Source organism: Hoplias malabaricus, chromosome 2, assembly GCF_029633855.1.
Source record: "Hoplias malabaricus isolate fHopMal1 chromosome 2, fHopMal1.hap1, whole genome shotgun sequence".
Taxonomy (NCBI): Eukaryota; Metazoa; Chordata; class Actinopteri; order Characiformes; family Erythrinidae; genus Hoplias; species Hoplias malabaricus.
In genome coordinates, this window is record NC_089801.1 from 53237549 (window position 1) to 53258378 (window position 20830).

General features: G+C 37.3%; 2 protein-coding genes across 2 annotated transcripts; one reads left to right on the forward strand and one right to left on the reverse strand.

Moving 5' to 3' along the window:
- The first annotated feature begins 374 nt into the window (after positions 1 to 374).
- Positions 375 to 3442, forward strand: LOC136681368 (potassium-transporting ATPase subunit beta-like). Its single transcript, XM_066658667.1, has 7 exons — positions 375 to 486; positions 1053 to 1181; positions 1296 to 1409; positions 1507 to 1712; positions 1790 to 1852; positions 3097 to 3189; positions 3284 to 3442. Exons 1-7 carry the CDS (start codon positions 375 to 377, stop codon positions 3440 to 3442), a joined length of 876 nt encoding a protein of 291 aa, XP_066514764.1.
- Positions 3201 to 19251, reverse strand: tfdp1b (transcription factor Dp-1, b). Its single transcript, XM_066658666.1, has 12 exons — positions 19093 to 19251; positions 14766 to 14840; positions 13158 to 13221; positions 11531 to 11637; positions 9757 to 9878; positions 9058 to 9217; positions 8412 to 8558; positions 8186 to 8254; positions 6465 to 6616; positions 6110 to 6276; positions 5631 to 5685; positions 3201 to 4630 (listed from the first exon to the last, which is right to left on the reverse strand). Exons 2-12 carry the CDS (start codon positions 14775 to 14777, stop codon positions 4480 to 4482), a joined length of 1206 nt encoding a protein of 401 aa, XP_066514763.1. The 5' UTR covers positions 14778 to 14840; positions 19093 to 19251; the 3' UTR covers positions 3201 to 4479.
- Between the last annotated feature and the right edge of the window lie 1579 nt (positions 19252 to 20830).

Genomic DNA, 20830 nt, shown 5'->3' on the forward strand with positions numbered 1-20830 from the left:
GTCAAAACCTTTATCTCTGTGTTGTGTTGGGTTTCACTCTGTGATAAGGCAATTAGGTCTTACTCAAACCGACAGGCAAAAAGGGAGTTTATGGCCTTGTCCTAGACGTCAAGGTTACCATAACAAAACTTAGTACACTTGAAGGACCAAGAGTACTTGTGAATTGCTAGCCCAACCCTAAAAACTGTATGTGAATTCTACCCTTATCTTTGGGTATAAAAACAGAGACATGTGCACAAACCTGGCTGCTGCACAACAGGGTGAAGTGAAAGAAAAGGACCCCAGGGGATATACGAAAGGGCACATTTAAATACAAAACAACACCGCATTGTAAGGTCCTTTCCAAACTAGGGCTCCATTTCAAGACTTTTAACATGGCTACCTTGAAGGAAAAGAGAACATGTGGACAAAGATGTCAAGACTTCGGTCACTTTGTCTGGAATTCTGATGACGGCACTTTCATGGGCAGGACACCAGAGAAATGGGGTATGTATCGCATGGAAAAAAAAACAACCAAAAGTGACATTTTCTCAAATATTCAGATAAATGCTTGTTTGCAAACATTATTAGTGAATACATATCAAAAGTGTAATGCATGCATGTGCCATTTTATCTCAAAACCCAATTTTTCAGTACAAATAGGAATAAAATGACTTGGTATTTTTCCTCCAACACATCATCCAATGTTGAGCCAAATGTAAGTCACTGGAACATAAATCTGGTCAATTCAAATAAAATCTGTATTGTCTTCATTAGCCAAATGAAACCTAGAACAACTGGTCAGATGTATGCTCTTAAGTAATTCAGGTATATTAATTTGGTACAATTGTGAACCATTTCTGCAGATAATTTTAAATGCCACTAAATTTGCACTACAGACTGTGTTGTGTCTTTTCTGTGGAGTTTCATTTATTACTGCTGTTGTGGTAACGGGGTGCTAGATAACATGAATCTAAAAATTGATATATTACCCAGAGACAAAGAGGAATAAATAATCAAAAAATAGTGACACATTTGGTATTCATAAACATGATTCTTTTTTTTTTTTGCAGTGTACATCAGCTTGTATTATGTAGCGTTCTACGTTGTGATGACCGGCTTGTTCGCCCTGGCCATTTACGTGCTCATGTACACACTGAGCCCTTACACACCAGATTACCAGGATCGATTAAAATCTCCAGGTTAGAAAAAAAATCTTAATATTGTAGAACATAACCCTTTATATTATTTAAATTAAGTGTTATTTAATGTGAAAATCATTTTCACAGTGACATTTTATCTCTTTCCCTCTGTAGGAGTAATGGTTTGGCCAGACACGTACAACGATGAGGATTTGGAGATCACGTACAACATGTCAGACAAATCCAGCTGGATGAAGATGTCCAGCTGTCTTCAGCAATTCCTTCAACGTATGTAAAAAGAGAAAAGCGTTGATAAGGTGAACAATAACAAAAAAAGTACTATTATTATGGAAGCTAAAATACATTATTTTGCTTTCTTCTTCAGCCTACAACGACACCAAACAGGCACAATGTAACAATTACAACTGTACCCCTGGAAAGTACTTCTTCCAACCCAATTTTAATGCCCCAAAACATACAAAGTGGTCCTGTCCTTTCTACCAAAGAACGCTGGGTAACTGCTCTGGTATTGAAGACCCCACATTCGGTTACAATACTGCCCAACCATGTGTAATCATCAAGATGAACAGGGTATGGTGGTTCATGTAAAAACACTCCAGTAGGCTGTCTATGATAACTTGCAAGTAATTACCCATTGTTCTTCTCAGATCATCAACTTTCTACCAAACAATGGAACTGGAACATCTCCTTATGTCAACTGCACCATCTTGGTGAGTCTGGACTACAACATTCATTCATTCAGTCATTATCTGTAACCGCTTATCCAATTCAGGGTCGTGGTGGGTCCAGAGCCTACCTGGAATCATTGGGCACAAGGCAGGGTATACACCCTGGAGGGGGCGCCAGTCCTTCACAGGGCAACACACACTCACACATTCACTCACATACTCACACCTACGGACACTTTGGAGTCACCAATCGACCTACCAACGTGTGTTTTTGGACTGTGGGAGGAAACCCACGCGGACACGGGGGGGAACACACCTCCTCACAGACAGTCACCCGGAGCGGGAATCGAACCCACAGCCTCCAGGGCCCTGGAGCTGTGTGACTGCGACACTACCTGCTGCACCACCGTGCCGCCCCTGGACTACAACAAATGATAAAAATACATTTATATTAAAAAAATTGTTATTTCAATACCACAATATTTTCTCAAAATATCACAGTATCTGATCATATTTACTTTTTTTTCCCCCCAAGCACACGAAAAGGTCTTCGTACAAATCTTATATGGTTTGTTTTAATGGGAATTTTATGTTCTATCCTCTTATGCTATTTCTAATCACATTAAATACCAGCATTTCCTATTCTTAATTTATTAATTCTTAATAAAAAACTTCCCTGTTTAAGTATTTATTTTGCACTTTGAAGGTTCTTTTTGAACAAACCAAATGGCATACCCTAAGCTTGTTTTTTGGTTCACCATTAAGACTAAAATATAAGGTTTACAAATAGTTCTTAAAGCACTTTTTTAAATTAACAAATTCAAACATTCTCCCACTCTTTAGTCATCAAACAATTGCCCCTTAATAAAAAATAAAAATACACACACACATTATTTATATATATATATATATATATATAAATGCAAGTCACTGCATTTTTTGAGTTCCATCTAGGAAAAAGAGCAGAAATAGTATGTGCATCGATCCATTTTGTTCATGTACACAAAAGTACATGAGAGTTTTAATTTAGAACATGGTGATTTTGTTGTTTGCAATCATGAACATCATAAGCAGCATATTAATGCTTAACTTTTAGATTTGATTTGTTGAATATATGACTTGTTTTAAAAGTCATATAGTTTGAAATGTTATGCAACAGTTATAGTTCTGTGTTTATTTTTCATTTATTAAACTATGGTGCGACTGCGACACCAGCACAGACTTTATCACACAGAGCTATATATCAGAATTGATAAGATTAACAGCGTATGAACTTGTATCTACAGGAGGGTCATGAGAATGTTCAGGGAATTGTGTACTACCCACAGAATGGGACAATGGACCTCTCATACTTTCCATACTATGGCAAGCTGGCACAGGTAAAGCTGCATCCACCATGTTATTCTGACTTTTAATTTTCCCATTTTTGTACATGTGCAGTATTTTACCAGTTTGTGTTCTTTTCCTTCACAGCCAAACTACGTGAATCCATTGGTGGCTGTGAAATTTCACCTCATCAACCAGAGGCATGCAAAGATCATGTGCAGGGTGATGTCCAACAACATTGCTTATCAGAATATCTATGATCCTTATGAGGGAAAAGTGGACTTTTATTTAAAGGCTCTGAGTTAGCTGCAAAATTACACTTGTGGCACTTACTGATTGTTTTCATAACAAGACTTAAATACTGATTAATATTTGTAATCTTCTCTTTTCTTCATGAAGACTTTTACCTCTGTCAGTAAAAAAAATGCTTGTATTTACTGCTCATAAATGTACATTGTTAATTTAAAATGCTTAGCGTTTATATATTTAAAAAATGCTTAAATGATAAACTTGTAATAAAGATATCACCAGCCTCTTATTCTGAGCAGCAGCTTAATTATATAAGCTGTAACACAATGACAAGCCAAATTCTTGATAGCTTAGACGTACATACAAATTTTAGAATAAATCCACTTCTATATAAAGACGTCTGTTTAATTTCTAAACCCATATGAAAAGTATATTTTCAGCAGTTCTTTTTTTTACTGCTGTAGAAAAACAAATGCAAAACTTGAATTATTACACAAAACAAATTTGGAATGTTAAGACCCATTCCTTATCTGTCTTTGAGAATACAAAAGGTTGTTAAAGCTTGACACTGAGTTTGCTCACTTCACAGCCTTCTCATGAGGGAAACGGGGAGAGGAAAAAGAAAAAAAAACACACCCAGGGTATCAAAAAATGGCAGTCTATATGGGAAAAGGGAGAAAAAGAAATTAAATTGGAGGTCAAGAACATGCTTATTCAGCAACTCGCAGACTAACATTCATTCTTTGGAGTGTGACAAACAAACAGTGGACAAATCGAATTGGGGAATGAATCAGCATTAAACCACAGAAGTCTATGAACAGAATATGATTTGACAGAATCCAATACTAAAAGATGGTAACAAAAAAAGTGGTTTAAAATTCTCACACAAGCACCAATGGGGTTCAGTAGAAAGCAGCTGCACGTGGCTCTAGAGATTCTGAAAGGCGTATGAACTTGCATATACAACTAGATCAAGGTTTTCAGACGTTGTGACAAAAAACCTCTCCTGAAAACAGCGAGAACATCCGTTTCTCCCTACTCTCACACAAACATGTTCAGAGGCTGTGACTGAGAAGAAAATCATGGCACATAGGCTAATCTTCATCGTCGTTCTCATCAAAGTCGTCTTCTTCGTCGTCGTCTTCCTCCTCCTCATCCTCTAGGAAGGATGCTGGGGTATCACGGGAGCTACTGTGGTACGAGCTGTTGGAGCTGGAGGCCACAGTCGGGGCAGCTCCATTGTCACTATCAAAACACAGAAGCAAACTAGGGTTTGCAACAATTCAGGGCTCTATATAATTCTGTGAAACAAAATTGATCACTCATATTATTGCTGTTTGTAGTAGGGGCGTACACAGCTGCTCAAGTTTTCAGCGAATCCATAGCAGGTGTCAGTATTCAAATACTGAAATCACTATTTGGTGTACAGCATCAAGGAATTATAAAGAAAAAAAAAAACAATTTTTGACACAGTTCAAAAATGTAACAAGTTGTTAAGTTAAATTGCGTCAATTGTGACTTCACATTTAACCCATACATTGCAGTGCACACACGCACCTGCCTTCCCAGCACATGGAGAGCAGCTGGGGGTTAGGTGCCCTGCTTAATTAAGTGCACCTCAGCCAAGGATGTTGAGGGAGAAGACAGCACTGTTCCTTCACTCCCCTAGCCCATTTTAGCCTGCTGGTTTACCTTCCGGTCTCAGGCCCACTTCTCTATTCATTTGGACACACCTGCTTGTAGACCTTTTTGATGAGAAGTAACGATACATGCACACCTTTGTTGACTCTAGCACAAATAACCACAGCCGATCAGGTTTACCGTTACTGTATATACATGTAATTATGCCTCTTATCTTCTTAGATAGACTTATTCTGTGAGAGTTCTCTGACCTACAGGAGTTCATTCAGAAATTGATTCAGGAAGCACTTATTACTGATTAAATGCATAGGCCATAGGTTAGGGAAGTGATTTCTTCCTTAGGACATCCAGGAAAAATAAAATAAAATAAAAAAAGCACTTTCTCCTCCCTCAACAAAGCACAAGAGCAAGAAACCTAAACCCCAGCTGCACGTGGTTGAGCATTTTTTCACTACCTTTACCATAGTTGGGTTAAACATGGAGTCTCAGTTACTCCAAGGAGCTTAATAAAGGTGTCCCTACTACTACTTCTAATTCTACTTGCTTAACATGAGCCTACAAGTCTAGAAAATTTTTATAAAAATATAATGTACATGAAGCTTACCTGGTTGTGCGAGAATAGCCTCCATTTGACTGTCTCATGAGACCCTGCGCCATATCTATAAAAAGAAAAAAGAAAACACACATCAACCAAGTGCATAGAAAGTAAGCATCAATTAAAACCACTGTAATACAATAATAGGCATGCATCTGATTTACCAACATGGGCTGAAATCAGTTCAACAATATTTACAAAAATACGGGAAAATGGGTCCTGTGCAACGATTTGTTTTTATCTAAATGTTATTTTGGTTAAAACTTTGCACACATGCACACAGTCTATGGCAGGTTTTGCAGTATAGCAAAATAAACTCCAAGTCTAGAGGCATTTTTAATAAAGAGGCAAATCATAAGTCTGTACTCAGCTAAAACCAAGGTAAAATAGTTGAATTTATGATAAAGCATGCATGGCAAATTTCTTTTTAACTCTTTAAAAAAAAAAAAAAAAAAAAAAAAAAAAAAAGAGTGGTTTTCTGTTCTGACCGATTACATAGGGTTCCAGAGCTTTAGGCACCAGGGACCGGGCTATTTTCAGCTGTTCTGGAGAACATTTGCCGGACTCCAGTCCTAATGCCATTCCCATGCGCTTCAGCACCTCAATGTCATCATGGATCTCAAACATGTTGTCAAAGTTAAATAGGTACTCAAACCTGCAGAAAATAAACCGACAAGAAACGATCAAATTAACTGAATAAGCAGTTACAGATATTGAATGAATGAAATGAACAAATGTACATTTAACATGCAAAGCACATTGCAATAGTAAAAAATATTTAAACCTGTGGACAGTGATACAGAAGAAGAGATACACAGACAGACAGAAAGAAACATGTCTCACTTGTCGTTGGAGATGCTGCAGTCGATGACTGTCCTCTTGCTGGTGTTGACGATGATGAAGGGCAGGTGAATGACTGTGTTGGGTGGAGGTGGTCTGTGGTTCTTCAGCTCTGCTTCTCTATTCCTCGTCACCAGATTCTTAAAGGCTATTTGCTAAGAGAATATGGGCAATGTTTAGTATCAAGTGTGTGATAATGAACCACAGTGCAAGCAGAAATAAATGGTAAAATAAATGCACAAATCCACTTACATTTGGATATCATATTATATCCAACAGTTCTTGTATATTAGTCCACTTATTAGTAACAAAATTGCATAGCTTTTTGTCACTGTGCTTTTAATAATATTTAAGGGGACGTATTACAGTAAAAAACAAAATAAGCATATATACTTGTGGTATATAAGTATATACCACAAACATAATATCAACTAATAAACTACAAATCTACATCACTTGGAAAGATTAAAATGCAGTGTTTCTGTCTGGCAAAAAATGCTAAATACAAGGAAATGAAACAAACTTCAGGACATGTGACTTACACTCCAGTATACATATTTGGACCAGACTGAAGCATTATATAACTAAAATTTAGGGGCAACATGAAATTAAGGGTGGCACAACATGTAGTGTCCCTGCCCCACTGCTCTAGGGCCCCGAGGTCCAGAGGGCAATTGTCAGAGTGGATCTATGTCTTATTAGTTTGGTGTGTTCTCCTCGTGTCTGTGTGGGTTCCTCTGAGTGCCCCGGATTCCTCCCACCACACGTTTTATAGGTGGACTGGCTACTTGAATGTGTCCCTAGGGGTGTGTGTGTGTGTGCGTGCGCAAGTAAACGTATATTGCACTGCAATGGCCTGGTGCGCCATCCAGTGTGTGTTTCTGCCGTGCATCCAGTGATTCCAGGTGGGCTCTGGACCCACCGTGAACCTTAACTGGATAAGTGGTTACAGACTATGAATGAATGAAAGAATGAGAGACTAAACGTGCATGATGTTGTCTGGCGTCATTAGCTCAGCTACTCTTACTCAAAGTACTCTTTGGCATAGCACCTGACCATCAGAACATGCAAATCCACTGATGCTACACAGGTTTGGGCCTGGACAAAACCTTAATGGGAGACCTCCCAGTAACATTTGGGTGGCAGCTGCAAGTGGTGTAAGTGGGGCCAATAAAAATAACTTTGATGCCTGAATGCAGTGACTGGGACACTGCACTGAATAACTTAGCCGAATTCAGCATTCGGATGAGCCATAAAACAGAGTTGCTGACTCAAAAAGAGGAAAGTTGAAGGTCAAGTGTTTGGATGTCTAGATAACTGTAATCATTATCATCGTCATCCACTGACCTTAGTAGTAATGGCTAATGTTAGCATAGCAAAAAAGATACTATAATCTACACACTTTCGATTTTGGCATACAGAACCCCAGTGAGACAAGCTTTGGGAGTATAGTCTCAAATCTGCATGCAAGCCTTTGTATTTTGGTGTAGACCTGTTTATTAAGCTACTCTTTATCTACTGCCCTTAACACATTCTTGAGCGTTAAGGTTTAGAGACGTTCTAATGCCAGTTTTAGTATTTACCTGGGCCAAAGAATAATAAATATTTAACAATTTACTATTGAATTATTTTTTATTATTTATAGTTTAACATTAACATATTTATTCCATGACATACCCCATTTAAATAAACACATTGACACCATTCTAGTAGTTCATGCTTACCTGTAGTATAAGTTCTTGAAGCTGAGACTGCTTCTGCTTGATTCTTTCAAGACGTTTCTGGCGCTCAGCCTTTTAAGGAGGAAACACACAACATAACACATCTTTACAGAGAAAACTGAAACATAACACACAATCAAGGAATTATTTAATGGAAGATTCTTACATACAAATATGCACAGATAATTTGTGTTAGAGAGAGAGTGTGTCTTGTTAAAAGAAACCTAACCTCCAAGTCTTTGCACTCCTGAGCAGAATTAGTGGGGAAGCCGATCCATTTAATCTCCTTCTTGTCTTTGGAAATGATGTTCATGGCCATCAGGACATTCAGCGCATCATATACCCGTCTGCGAATGTTCTTCTGATCAAAAACGTGCTACAGGAGAGGAAAAGTTGGTGATTCTTGTTGCTTAGAATAATCTGAAAAAAAGACTAACATTATAGCTGGAAACCTTTAAATAATTACATTTTTTACACAAACTCTGCCCTCAGTCCAAATACTTTAGGTATATCACTATAGTCACTACTACTACTACTACTACTAATAATAATAATAAAAATAATAAAGTGTAATATTAAATACAATACACAATTGTTATTAGTGGCCCACTAAATATACTCAGCATTTAATCAAACAAGCTGCAGTTTAACAAAATGATTATTAGATATTCAGAGTAACAAACATTTAAGGTTAGTTCATGTACGTGACAATATTTTTGATCACCACATGCCTAGTCATACACAAGTATCAGCACTGTCTTGGTGGCAGTTTCACTAATGCTGACCAAAATGTAATTAAGCGAATAGCATCCCTTATTAGAAGAAAAGGGAGCTCTTCCATCAAACAAACTGAGTGGGCTACGATGAGAACTCACAGCTTCAGCCGGAGAGATGCTGTCCGCAGAACTCAGCTCTGCCACCAGCTCATCTGCTACCTCATTATAGGAGGTGACACCTTTCTTCTGAACCTTCTCACACACCTTCATGGAGAAATGTCTCAAGCCTTTACCATTCTTGTCACCTTTTCTACCACGTCTAAGGAGAAAGATTAACGCAAGGTGAGTTATTAAACCATTTGAAAATGCCCCAAAAATGTATAATTGCACAGCAGGAACAAAGTTGTATTTTGTGGCTATGGGCTGTAACAGACTAAATTTGACAATTAAAGTACAGGACATTTAGAATAAGTGAACCATACAGGATTCACCTTTTCAGAACGTTTTAGGTGCCACAGCAAAATGACATTTTAAGAGTTAGGGACAAATATAATAATGTATATAATAATGTACTAAAATACATCCCTAAATTCTTCTATTCTTCTAAAATTCTAAATTATTCTCCTCCCAATAGTGTCTAAAACAGTAATTGAATCAATTTAAAAAAATAATAAAAAATTTAGGTTGTAGGCAAAATGTAGTTCTGTTACAAGGCAGAAAGATATCAACCGAAAATAACAATAATAAACAAAACCTGTCACTAAATCAGTGATGCTTAGCGAGGACTAGACTGTGAGTCAGTGTTGGTCTGAGAGCTGAGCCACAAAAGGTGAGACAGACAGACAGACAGAGACTCACCCACTGGACCAGGGGGAAGACTCCGGCACCTGTGCCTGCGGTGTGAGGAACTGAGCGCTTGGAGTTCTGGGGCTCGTCAGCAGAACACCAGGGGCACTGGGTCTCTGTGGAGTGCCAATCGCCTACAGACAGAAAGGATGTGCAACTTCAGACTAACATTCTGGTTTACAGTCATTAAATTAAAGTTTAATCTTTCTCTTTTAATTTAAATACAAAATCATTAACTAACAAAGCACTAGACAATGTATTTCCGCTAATAGCATTACAACAGGACATCTAGGAATCTAAGGAAGTACACTGCTCAAGGTAATTTAAGCATAGTCAGTAATACAAAATTATGATATAATGCTAACTGATTTAGCATGCTAACAAATTTAATTGTATGGTGCTTTTTACAACTGATGTTGATGAAAGGCTTAAGGTGTTTCAACAGACAAAATAAACTAGTACAGGAAAATTTAACAATACTTTATATACCTTGTTGTAAACAAATGTAACAACTCATTACATTTTACAACACAAATATTCTTCCTCTGAATATCAGTGGATAAATCTGAATTATAACAACATTTTTCCCCATTCCTTAAAATGCACAAACAGTCAAAATCCAGGCAATTAATTACAAATTCTGTCAAAACAGCACAGTTAAGAGTTGAAATGGAGCAATAAAGTAATATTTATCTTAATTTTATCCAATCACTCAATAATGACACTGCAATTTTAATGCCGTTTCCAAAGTCATGACCAATAGAGCAATTTAATAAATTGTTAAGTCAATTTCCATAATTAACTTTTCTGCATAAATTCAAAATTCTCATATTATAGCTTTTTCCAAGCAGCTCATATTTGCCTCGATTCAAGTTTACACTCTATTTTGTTTAGTCCATGAGCAACCACCCGAAACAGTCTTGAAAACATTCCAAATCTACAAACACCTTGTTCATCTCTGAAAGACAATTTCTTGGGGGAAGTCCTAAAAAGCAGTTAACAACAATTTAACTGTAATTTTGAAAACAATTTTAAAAATAAGAATGATTGTGTCTTGCAGAATTTATATTATGTAGTAACTCTTCAGGCAATCATGTTTTTTATTTATAAGTCAAATAGTTATTAAAAATTACACAGAAAAATAAAACCTTGAAACAAGTCAGACATGTCTAAACCTTTGATGGGTACTATACATATACATACAAGCTCCATCAACAATAATCATTTATTTCTGTCTATCCCCCGCCTGGCTCTGGCGGCTTGGGTCAATAATAGGATGATAAACATGATGTGAGCTCTAATCCTGCTGACTCCAAACTTCTGTGATCAGCTTAGAAGCGACTCTCCCAGGTCACCTCACTCAATGTTAATGGAGGACTTTACCGCCAAGGAGACCCTCCACACTTGTGCCCTGCATCATTTGGAAATGAGAATGAGGAGCAGTATGACCAATGTTTTAAAGGAGTATAATGAGAGAACATGGCTCAGCATTGTGTCAAGTGGTGCCTGATGAAAAGTGCAAAGAGTTCTAGCACAGGACAGATTAGCTTTACTTAGAAACAGAAACTGCTACCACATTGCTGGAGGTATTGATCCACAGTACAGTGCCATGTGTTGGTCTTCATCCATTGTCCTGCATAGGATCTCCTTATGATGGACTCGTTGTAAATATAGTACAGAACACATTGGTACCCTCAGATGGCCATGGTTTAATAAATGCCAGTTTTCTATGCTACTGGATGTATGCAACTGATTTGAGCAAGTAAAAAAGTTAGCATGGTCTTACCATGTGTTGCACTACATTAACATTCGGCGTGCCTAGTGTTTTGGGCACAATCTGTTTGACTCCAGTGACTGAAGAGTGGACATTCACAAGAGACAAGACAGCCGCACCTGACAAAGAAAAAGAATTTATCATGTCTGGCTGGCTTTTTAATGGCATACAATGTCTAAAGATTACTCTCTGTGAACTAACCTTCACTCTAGCGAGTGAAAGTTAATATGTGGGTGGTCTAATTTAAGAGTTACAGGGGGAAATAATAAGAAAGCGAGAGAAAAAAAATAAATAAATAAAAACCCTATAGCCAGCTCTGAAAGAAGGGTACAATATTTCTCACAATGTGCACAATGACTGCCCTCTGCTGGAGAAGAAATGGCAATTAAAAATATATATAACAGCCATTGTTACAGTGTGGTGGGTTTGATCAAAGTAAACCTGTGGAACCTTATAAACCACAAAAATAAGTCACTGGCCTTTTAAAATGGCCAGGAGGCCCTGGAGTGTCTAAAAGTGTATTATTCACTCTTGCATTTAGATTAAGACCGTGTGCATTGTAGTTAATGAATAATATCACAACAGAAAAGGCTAGTAGATAAAAGCATTTCACTGCTACTTGTACAGTGTATGACTATGTATGTGACCAATAAACTTTGATTTGATAATATGAAATACAAATCCACCATATAAAAGATGGCACCGTTGAAGCACAGATAAATCTTGATTCATATTGCAATTCTGTGACTTTTGTTGGGATTAACTAACTAAGAATTAAACCAAACGACAAAGTGTGTAACACTGGCTGGGGAAAGAAATCATTTACATTTACATATTTATCTTAAAGACTGAACGCTTGTTCTGGTAATATGCAAACTATGAACTAATGAGAGTTAGAAATTATTGCACAGTTTAATCCAAGGACCAATAAAATTCCAACATATAAAATTTAAACACAGACCAGCTGTGTTAAATGAAAAGAGAAGCGGACTTGGGACTGGAAGGTTGCCAGTTTGGTTCCCTTGGCTGGTAGAAAAATTGGAGGAGGTGGGAGTAAAGAAACAGCGCTTTCCTCTTCCCTCTGAGGTGCCCTTGAGCAAGGCACCTAATCTCTGACTGCTCCCTGGGCACTGGTGATGGCTACCTGCTGCTCCGAGGGTGTTCTCACTGACCATGGTGTACTAGTGCATTTGATAGAGTGTGTTTCTGTGTGTATTCACTGCTACAGATGACTTAAATGCACAGAAAGACATTCCGTTGTACAATGAACAAACCAGAATTGCACACTTCATTTCACTAAATCTGAATTACCAGAAAATACAGTTAAATTTAATGGATTAAAAGTTGTTCTCAAAGTTCTCATCAATTTACACTTTGAGACATCACCATGTTGGTCAGATCACTGCGCGGCTACAGCCTACATGTTGCTAAGTAAAACAGATCATCCTTCAGAGATTGTTACAGCAGCTGTAAATCAATGGGACTTCCCACGGTCCGTCTAAGCCAAAGTCGGCTAACTGACATTTCTAGTAGCAGCCTTCATAACAACAACACTTCCTAAGGCATAACAGAGAATGACAAGCTAATGGCTTCTATCTGTTTCTACATCCAGCAAACTGACATTCATACACATACTTACCTTTTCCAGGGCTCAGATTCTGAGTAGTGAAAAACCTCAACTCTCCAGTTTCTTTCAGCCCACCCTGTAGATGTAAAAGCATGTTTCAATTAGTATCGCAATACCGGCCAAGGCTAATAACATCAACATCATATGCAAACATCCTAACGTTGCAGTCACACAGCTCCAGGGACCTGGAGGTTGTGGGTTCAAGTCCTGCTCTGGGTGACTGACTGTGAGGGGTTTGGTGTGTTCTCCCCGTGTCCGCATAGGTTTCCTCCAGGTGCTCCGGATTCTACCCACGGTCCAAAAATACACGTTGCTAGGTTGATTGGCGACTCAAAAATGTCCATGGGTGTGAAATACCAGCCTCCAAATATCATGCTTGTTGATGTGGCTGTCACCTTTCATTCATTTAATCATTCACCTCCTGTAACTGCTTCATCCTGAACATGACTCGCAGCAGGGCCGATGCCTACCCAAAGTTATTAGTTGCAAAGTAGGAACTATGGACAGGGCAACCCACAGAGACGGGGAGAACACAACAAACTCCTCAGTTATAGATCCACTCTGAGACTACCTCTGATATATGTTACTTTTATAATATTCAAGAGTAATCCAAGGACAAGCAATCATGAAAGGATATTTACGTTTCCTTTGCAGGGAAGGAAAAAGCATGAGAAAGAAAATTAACACAGGGATGGAAGCTTACAGTTTCTAGTAAAAACATTGGCAACAAAACATGAAAGAATAAAAGCCTCACAACAGGAGCAAATCAAAACAATATGAGATGCATTTAACTTGTTTTTGACTTTTCTAAATTCTCATGCACTCAACCATATTAAAACCTCAGTTTAGACTAAAATTGCTGTTTGCTAATTAGTGGGGTATAAGCTTCCATGACTCAGGGACAGTTGAGGTATGAGTTCCATTTTCCAAACTACTACCATTTAGCAATACTCAACTCAAGACCTTTCCTGTATACTTTGCTAAATTAAGTTAATACATTAAAATAAATAAATAAATAAATAAATAAATTATGTTCACGCCATTCTGAATCTGATGCTGAAACTCACGTTCCTTCAGTAATGATCATTCTGGTGTTAATAATGTCAAACAGATGAAACCTGACTTGAAACAGAAGCCAGTGACACAGAACAGGAAAAAAAACTGGCATGACTAATAACTCGCCAGCTGCCACTGCTGCACTTTTCTAAGCTAATAACATACAAATATGTTGGACCATTTGTGCCCAGTCTGATCAAGCATTACAGCATGCTGACCTCAGATGTTATGATGTGTTTTGCTAGCAACTAGGTAACTATGGAAACCACACTGGCTCTAAAAAGTGACCCAAGATAAATATGGAGCATTACCAAAACCAAGCAAGAGCCATATGTGCAAGACTTGCAATATTTCCGTTTACTGCTGATCATAGTCAAACAAGCAGAACGTTTCATCACTGGACACAGAAGCACATTCTGTAAGTGTGTTGATTTTACAATTTGAAAAACTTCAACAATTAACAATTGTATATAAATTAATTAATCTCATGTGCTATACTATAATGTTATGAATTAAAACCCTTAATATGATTTTAAATGCCCATTAAATGCTCATTACACCTACATCTTTTGCCATGTTGTCAGCCTCTTGCAGAAGGGTCTTTCAGCCTGCAAGGTCTTCGTTCCTTGTATGTCTTCCCTGTGAGACAGACACTTACATTACATTCACTTCATTAGAGAACTGAAACAAGTGGACTAAACAGATTTTGAAAAATATTGGTATCTGTTCAATCACAATCATTTCACTAGTTGTCTGCTTATTATATCATAAATATTGCAAATGGCAATAACATTTTTTAAGCTACTACTAATATTAATAAGAATTACAAAATAATTTTCCCCACAAACAAACACGCACACTTTGGTACTGGTTTATGTTGTAGAATCTATAGCATATTCTTATGTTTAAAATATCCTTCTTTTTATTTTTTCACCCTGAGTACACAAAGTTTGAGTGAGATTTGTATACCAAAAATTATTTTCTATTACACTTTTCCAGTCAGTCTACACATCTGATAGATTTTATTTTTTCTTTGCCTTTAAAACCGAGTCATGTAAATGAGCTCTACTGTGATTGGCTGTCGTGTATTGTGCCTCATTTAAAAAGCGCACTGAACTGAAACTTATCACAACTTCAGTGGGAAAGAGTGGGTGAGGTGTTGTTGACCCAACAGACATACGCCCATCAGCTATAATATTATGACTATCTTCTTGTTTCTACACTTATTGCCCATTCTCTCAGTTCCACTGACCACACCAGAGCACTTTGTAGTTCTACAATTACAGACTGTAGTTCATCTGTTGCAACCCAGTAGAGAAAATGGACAGGGAATTCAGTAACAAAAATGTGGTCATAATGTTATGGCTGATTGGTGTATATAGCTAAGTCTCTGTGACATCACAAAAACAGTGATTTCCAAACAGGTTGTTTTTGCAGCTTAATTTCTAAATGTGGACTATATAGATGGGAAAGTAAAGATCATCTTTGAGAAGTTAACTACATTTGCATACCAATTCAAACGGCTACATTAAGAAAGCATTGGTTTGCTTGGTCATGGGAAATTTAACACCCATTCTCTCCACAAAGTCAAACTTGAGAAGAGAAAGAAGAACTAAAACACACTTTTGCCACCGCCAGTAGGTGCTTACAGGCTTTATTGCTGTGTTTAAAACAGTGACCTAAGAAATGCTGACTGTTCCAGCTGTATTTGACAGAGGAGAGTAACCCACATTTCCGAGCTGTTACTATCTCTCTGCTCCTCCATAGTTCAAACAAGGCTGAAAGTGTATGATATTCGAACACTGTTAGTAAAACCACCAAGCCAAGCCTTTCTGCTTTAACGCACAGTACAGGGAAATATTTTGATTAGGAAGGAAATATATGACAACTCTCAACATGCAGAGTTGCTTCAGCCAACAATTAATCATCCTCAACATGGAAGGAAGAGGAGCCTAAATCTGGACTCTGAGCAGGAAACATAAGCCATTCACTCTAAACATAATAAAGAGGCTCACTTTGTTTTACCCTTTAACCTGAAAAGAGTACATAGTGTCTCATTCATGAGCCAAAGCTAGTGACTCTTTAGCTTAAAGGAAGCCTTGTTTATAATTAAAATTCCATTATAGTTTTTCAAAGATTAATACAGTGGACGTTCACATTTGATCAGCTGCTACCTAATGAAGTCAACTGTCTACTACAACCTCACTGATCACCCTTAAAAGACGAAGCCCATTCCAATCTGGTAGCCTTTTTTTCCCCATTCAGTTTCAGGCAGCAGTATTTCTAGATATTCATACGTTATAATTTTTTTTTCCAAATTACCCCTTAATAGTAATTGAATTAGTAATTTAAAAACATACATTTTCTTAAAATATAGACTAAATATCTAAATAATAAATTACTAATTATTCTAATTAAACACTTTAAAATTATTTTACTCTTTCCCCAGAAGAATGACATCTCAAAGATTTAACATCTCAAAATAAGCTTTCTTTTGTCCTTCAAAACACTGACTTAGCATTAAAAAAATATGTAAGTCATTATTTGAGATACTAAGTCAATAGTTCATTGTTTAGAGATCATAGATAGATAGATAGAGATAGATGAGAAAGAAAAATTACAGGTGGACAGGAATGGACTTCCAGAACCTGTCTTTACAGTAATTACAGTTCTCTGCAGAACTTAATTTTTTTACTGTTTAGACTCCATATACCAGATATCTCTCTCACACACAGAGACAGAGACAGAGACAGAGAGAGAGAGAGAGAGAGAGAGAGAGAGAGAGAGAGAGAGAGAGAGAGATCCAGTAAAAAAACATTCCGTGTTTAATGATAGTTTTAATGTGGGTGTTGAAATTAAAGCTTCGGTTTATAAAGTGTGCGGTGCACTATAAAGTTCTGGTATCTCCTCCGGTGTCAACAAATGAGAGAGCGCTTTGTAAAGCCGTAAAAAAGTCGAGCTGAGCGCGTTTAGCTGAAAGCTTTTCTCTGAGAGTAAACAGACTTAGCTCGACTTCGGCTAATGAGAGCTAGCAGACAGTGATGAGGGGCTCGAATCATTTTAAAGAACCGACTCGTTCGAACCGTCTGCTTTAATGAATCGAACCCTCGACTCGAAGATTCGCTGAGTCCCAGTAAGTCTCCTTGCCTCAGATTTGGGAAAACTGGCCCATACAGTTCTGTTGAGCCACACTCGTTATGCAGAGGGCATTTTGAAAATAAATTTAAAAACACTACAATAGTATTATTAAAACAGTGTTAAGTAATTTTTATTACATCAAAGTAAAACTATAAAAGTGATTTATTACTCTAACACATATATAAAATGTTCAACTCTAATAAGATGACAATTAAAACTGTTTTGCAGTCCCTGAATGAACTTGTTTTACCTCCACACATGGATAACGAGGTTTAAAAGAGTCTAGGTTAAGGAAGAGTCTGTAAGAATATAAATCACACTTTTATAAGCCAAGAAGGATTACAGGAAAAGATTAATCATTGCTCCTTTAAGTGCTGTGAAGTCCTGGGTGAATTCCACAAAGCAGAATTTTTCAGTTAGACAAATAATTCCAAATATGAAAACTGTCTAAAAGGAATGTCACTCAAATGTTTTCTTATTGGGCAGGCTTGACTTAACACTTGTGGGCAAACACTCTGCTTTGGTTTGTTTATGTTTAGAAGCTCTGCATCTTTTAAGGTTTAATGGTATGTATGAGGAGAAAAAAAAACGGTTGTTTGCACATTTTGTACATTTTCATTAACTGTAAACTACCACAGAAACTCATTTGTAACCCGAGTTGTTTAGTTATTTGGCATTTCTGTCTGTGTTTACTTTCAGGCAGTTATCCATCTCCTGAAATTGGAGAGATTTCCACCTTAAGTGATCTAAAAGAATAAAAACATGTCATTATTACCCACCTATGGAGCAGGAACATAGAACAATGTCTTCATCTCGGTTCATGGTTTTCAACATGTGGAGTTCTCCTTAGTGTCTCAAAAAACTCCAGATGCCTTTTCTTTGCCATGAGCAGAGAGAGAAAGCCTAGCATAGTGACAGAGACCCTTTTAATAGTTGTTTGGATTTAAAGAATCTTGGAGTAAGGGCTTGGGGTGAGTTTGATTTCCTTGCTGTCCATGTCATTGGTCTTCCTAAGGCCAATGTTCAAATACATCTGCAATATTCCTGTCCTATTAGGATTTTATTGTCCACCATTTTAATCCATGAAGACACAAAGAAAAATATATTGCTTTTAAAGTTATTATCTTGGTCTTTAATGACCAATTAACACCTACATTTGAAGATCTATTCAAGTTACTTTCTTATTGTTTAGTTAAAGGACAAATTCTGGACATGGTATAGCAAAAAGATGGTAATTTTGGGGGCAAATGATCGCAAAATGGAAGCTTTTGTCCATTGTAAAATATTTTATTGATGTATAGTAACTATTTCAACATGAATTTATTTAATCGCATGTCAATACGACATACAAGTAGGTGACAATTTACAAACGAATGAGTGTCTCATCAGTCAGTGTCTCTAAACATTTCTCTCTCACACACGCACACAGCTATTTTTATGAAAAACCTGTTTGAAACGAAAATGTAGTCCTTGATGTTAATGTAGCACTTTATGTAGGACTTTAAGTTTTCAGCCGATTATAATCTTGCAAATATCGTAAAAATACGTGAATGGTAAATGTGGAATTGTGATATTTTAATGTCAATTCCTGCAAAGAATCGGTTCCTGTAACCGACTCTCCTGAATCGCGGCGGCTCCAGCTGACTTAGGTGAGCGAGGAGCTCTTTAGCTGGTCTCTGGCTGAGGGACTTAGCCGCCGCTTCAACTCTAGCCAGCTCGGTGTAAAAGAGGTTAAATTACATGCGTATCCTACCTGAGCTCGGCCTCCGCGGCTCATGCCCTCATTGTAACTCCAGGAGGTTGAAATGAGCGATTTCCACCGTAATTTTCGCTGTTTCTTGTAGATAAGGGCCGCTAGGCTAAGCTAGCTGAGCTCTGCTCTGCTGAGAGCCATCAAACTGATCTTGGCGGTGTCCCGCGTCGCTGAGCTGTGATTGGACAGCCACACAGTGACGTCACCAAGCGCGCACCTCCAGGTTCCCGCCCTCAGATTGGGATCTTTGGTTTTGGCGCGCTTTGGGAATGTTATCAGTCTCTACACGTTCATACGGCAGTAAAATTTCATTTGCGTTAAAAAAGAAGAATTATGTATTTTAAGTATATAAAACTAATGCCTTTTTGTACTTCAGTTTAATTTCTGTTATGGTTTATGAGTTTCATTTAAAAGTTACATTAATGATTTTAATCAACCCTTTTTATAAAACTATGGACATGTTTCCTCACAATTTGCTGCTCTTCAACCTGTGTGCATTCTTGAAACCGGTTTACTCTCTTAACTTACAGACAAGTAAAAATGCAGCCACATAAAACAACAGTTGTTTTTTCTTCCAACATATACTGCTCCACCTTAAAAGAAACAAAGCTTCTGAATGTAAACAAACTAGAGAACAGCAGTTCTCCACAATCATAGACATTGCCTTTAAGTGAAAACTAAGTTTTTAATCTTGTGAGCACGCCCATGTGGCTAGACGTTCATGAGCAAAATAAGCAGTCCACACTATAGTTGAGCAATTGCACTTTAAAACATGTCAAAGACAGGCCCAAAGAGGTGAATTCAGACAGCCAGTATTTGTCATAAACCAAGGAGCCAGACAACTTGTGGTGGCTTTCAAACTTCAGGTAAGTACACACAGAGTCTTATATAGGATGCTTTATTAATATACCCACAACTTTCTAAGTAATTTGGTAAAGAGATTACTGTTAGGGGTTTGATTAATGACTGGAGGGTCACTTAGAAATTTTACACCAGTCCAATAGCCTATGTTTTATAGATATTGCTACAGATGCTAGGGTGACGACCCAGCTTCTGGCACATCATAATTAGATCTTGTACAGGCCCTACATGCAGTCATTGGCAGATTCTTTTTCAGGAAGACAGACAGTGCAGCTGCGGATGTGACAGTAACTCTGTCCCAAATGGTGCTCACAAGTCCACTGTAATAATTTTTACTGCAGCCTTTAGTGAGGTCTGCAAAGATGCAGGCTCAGCAGAGCTCTGTTACCAAAAAATTGCAAGCAATACAATGTGGGCGACAGCATTTCTATGTGATGGACACATTAAATACTAAACAAGAATTCTATTATGTATCAAATATTTGTTTCTTGTAGTTGTTACAACCATTCAAGGTTGAAAGGATGTTTGTTCTTAAGCCAGTGTTTAAAGATGTCTAATGTGAAACCCAAAATATATCTTTTTTAAACATAATAATATTCTGTTTAAAATATAGCTAATAAATAAGTCAAGCAACATTACACATACCCTGCTTCACAATATACAGGAGTAATTATATTTTTTAATGTAATGTGGGTGGTCAGTTTTGTTTAAGAAGAAACAATAACCACCTCTATAACCAGAAATGTATATTTTGATTAATAACTGTAACAATAGATTTTGACCACTTTTTATTAGTAAGATATTAGTGAGTTCCAAGATATTAATTGAGCACAAAAATCACAACACACCATTTTTAAATTAATTTTATTTAATCGGT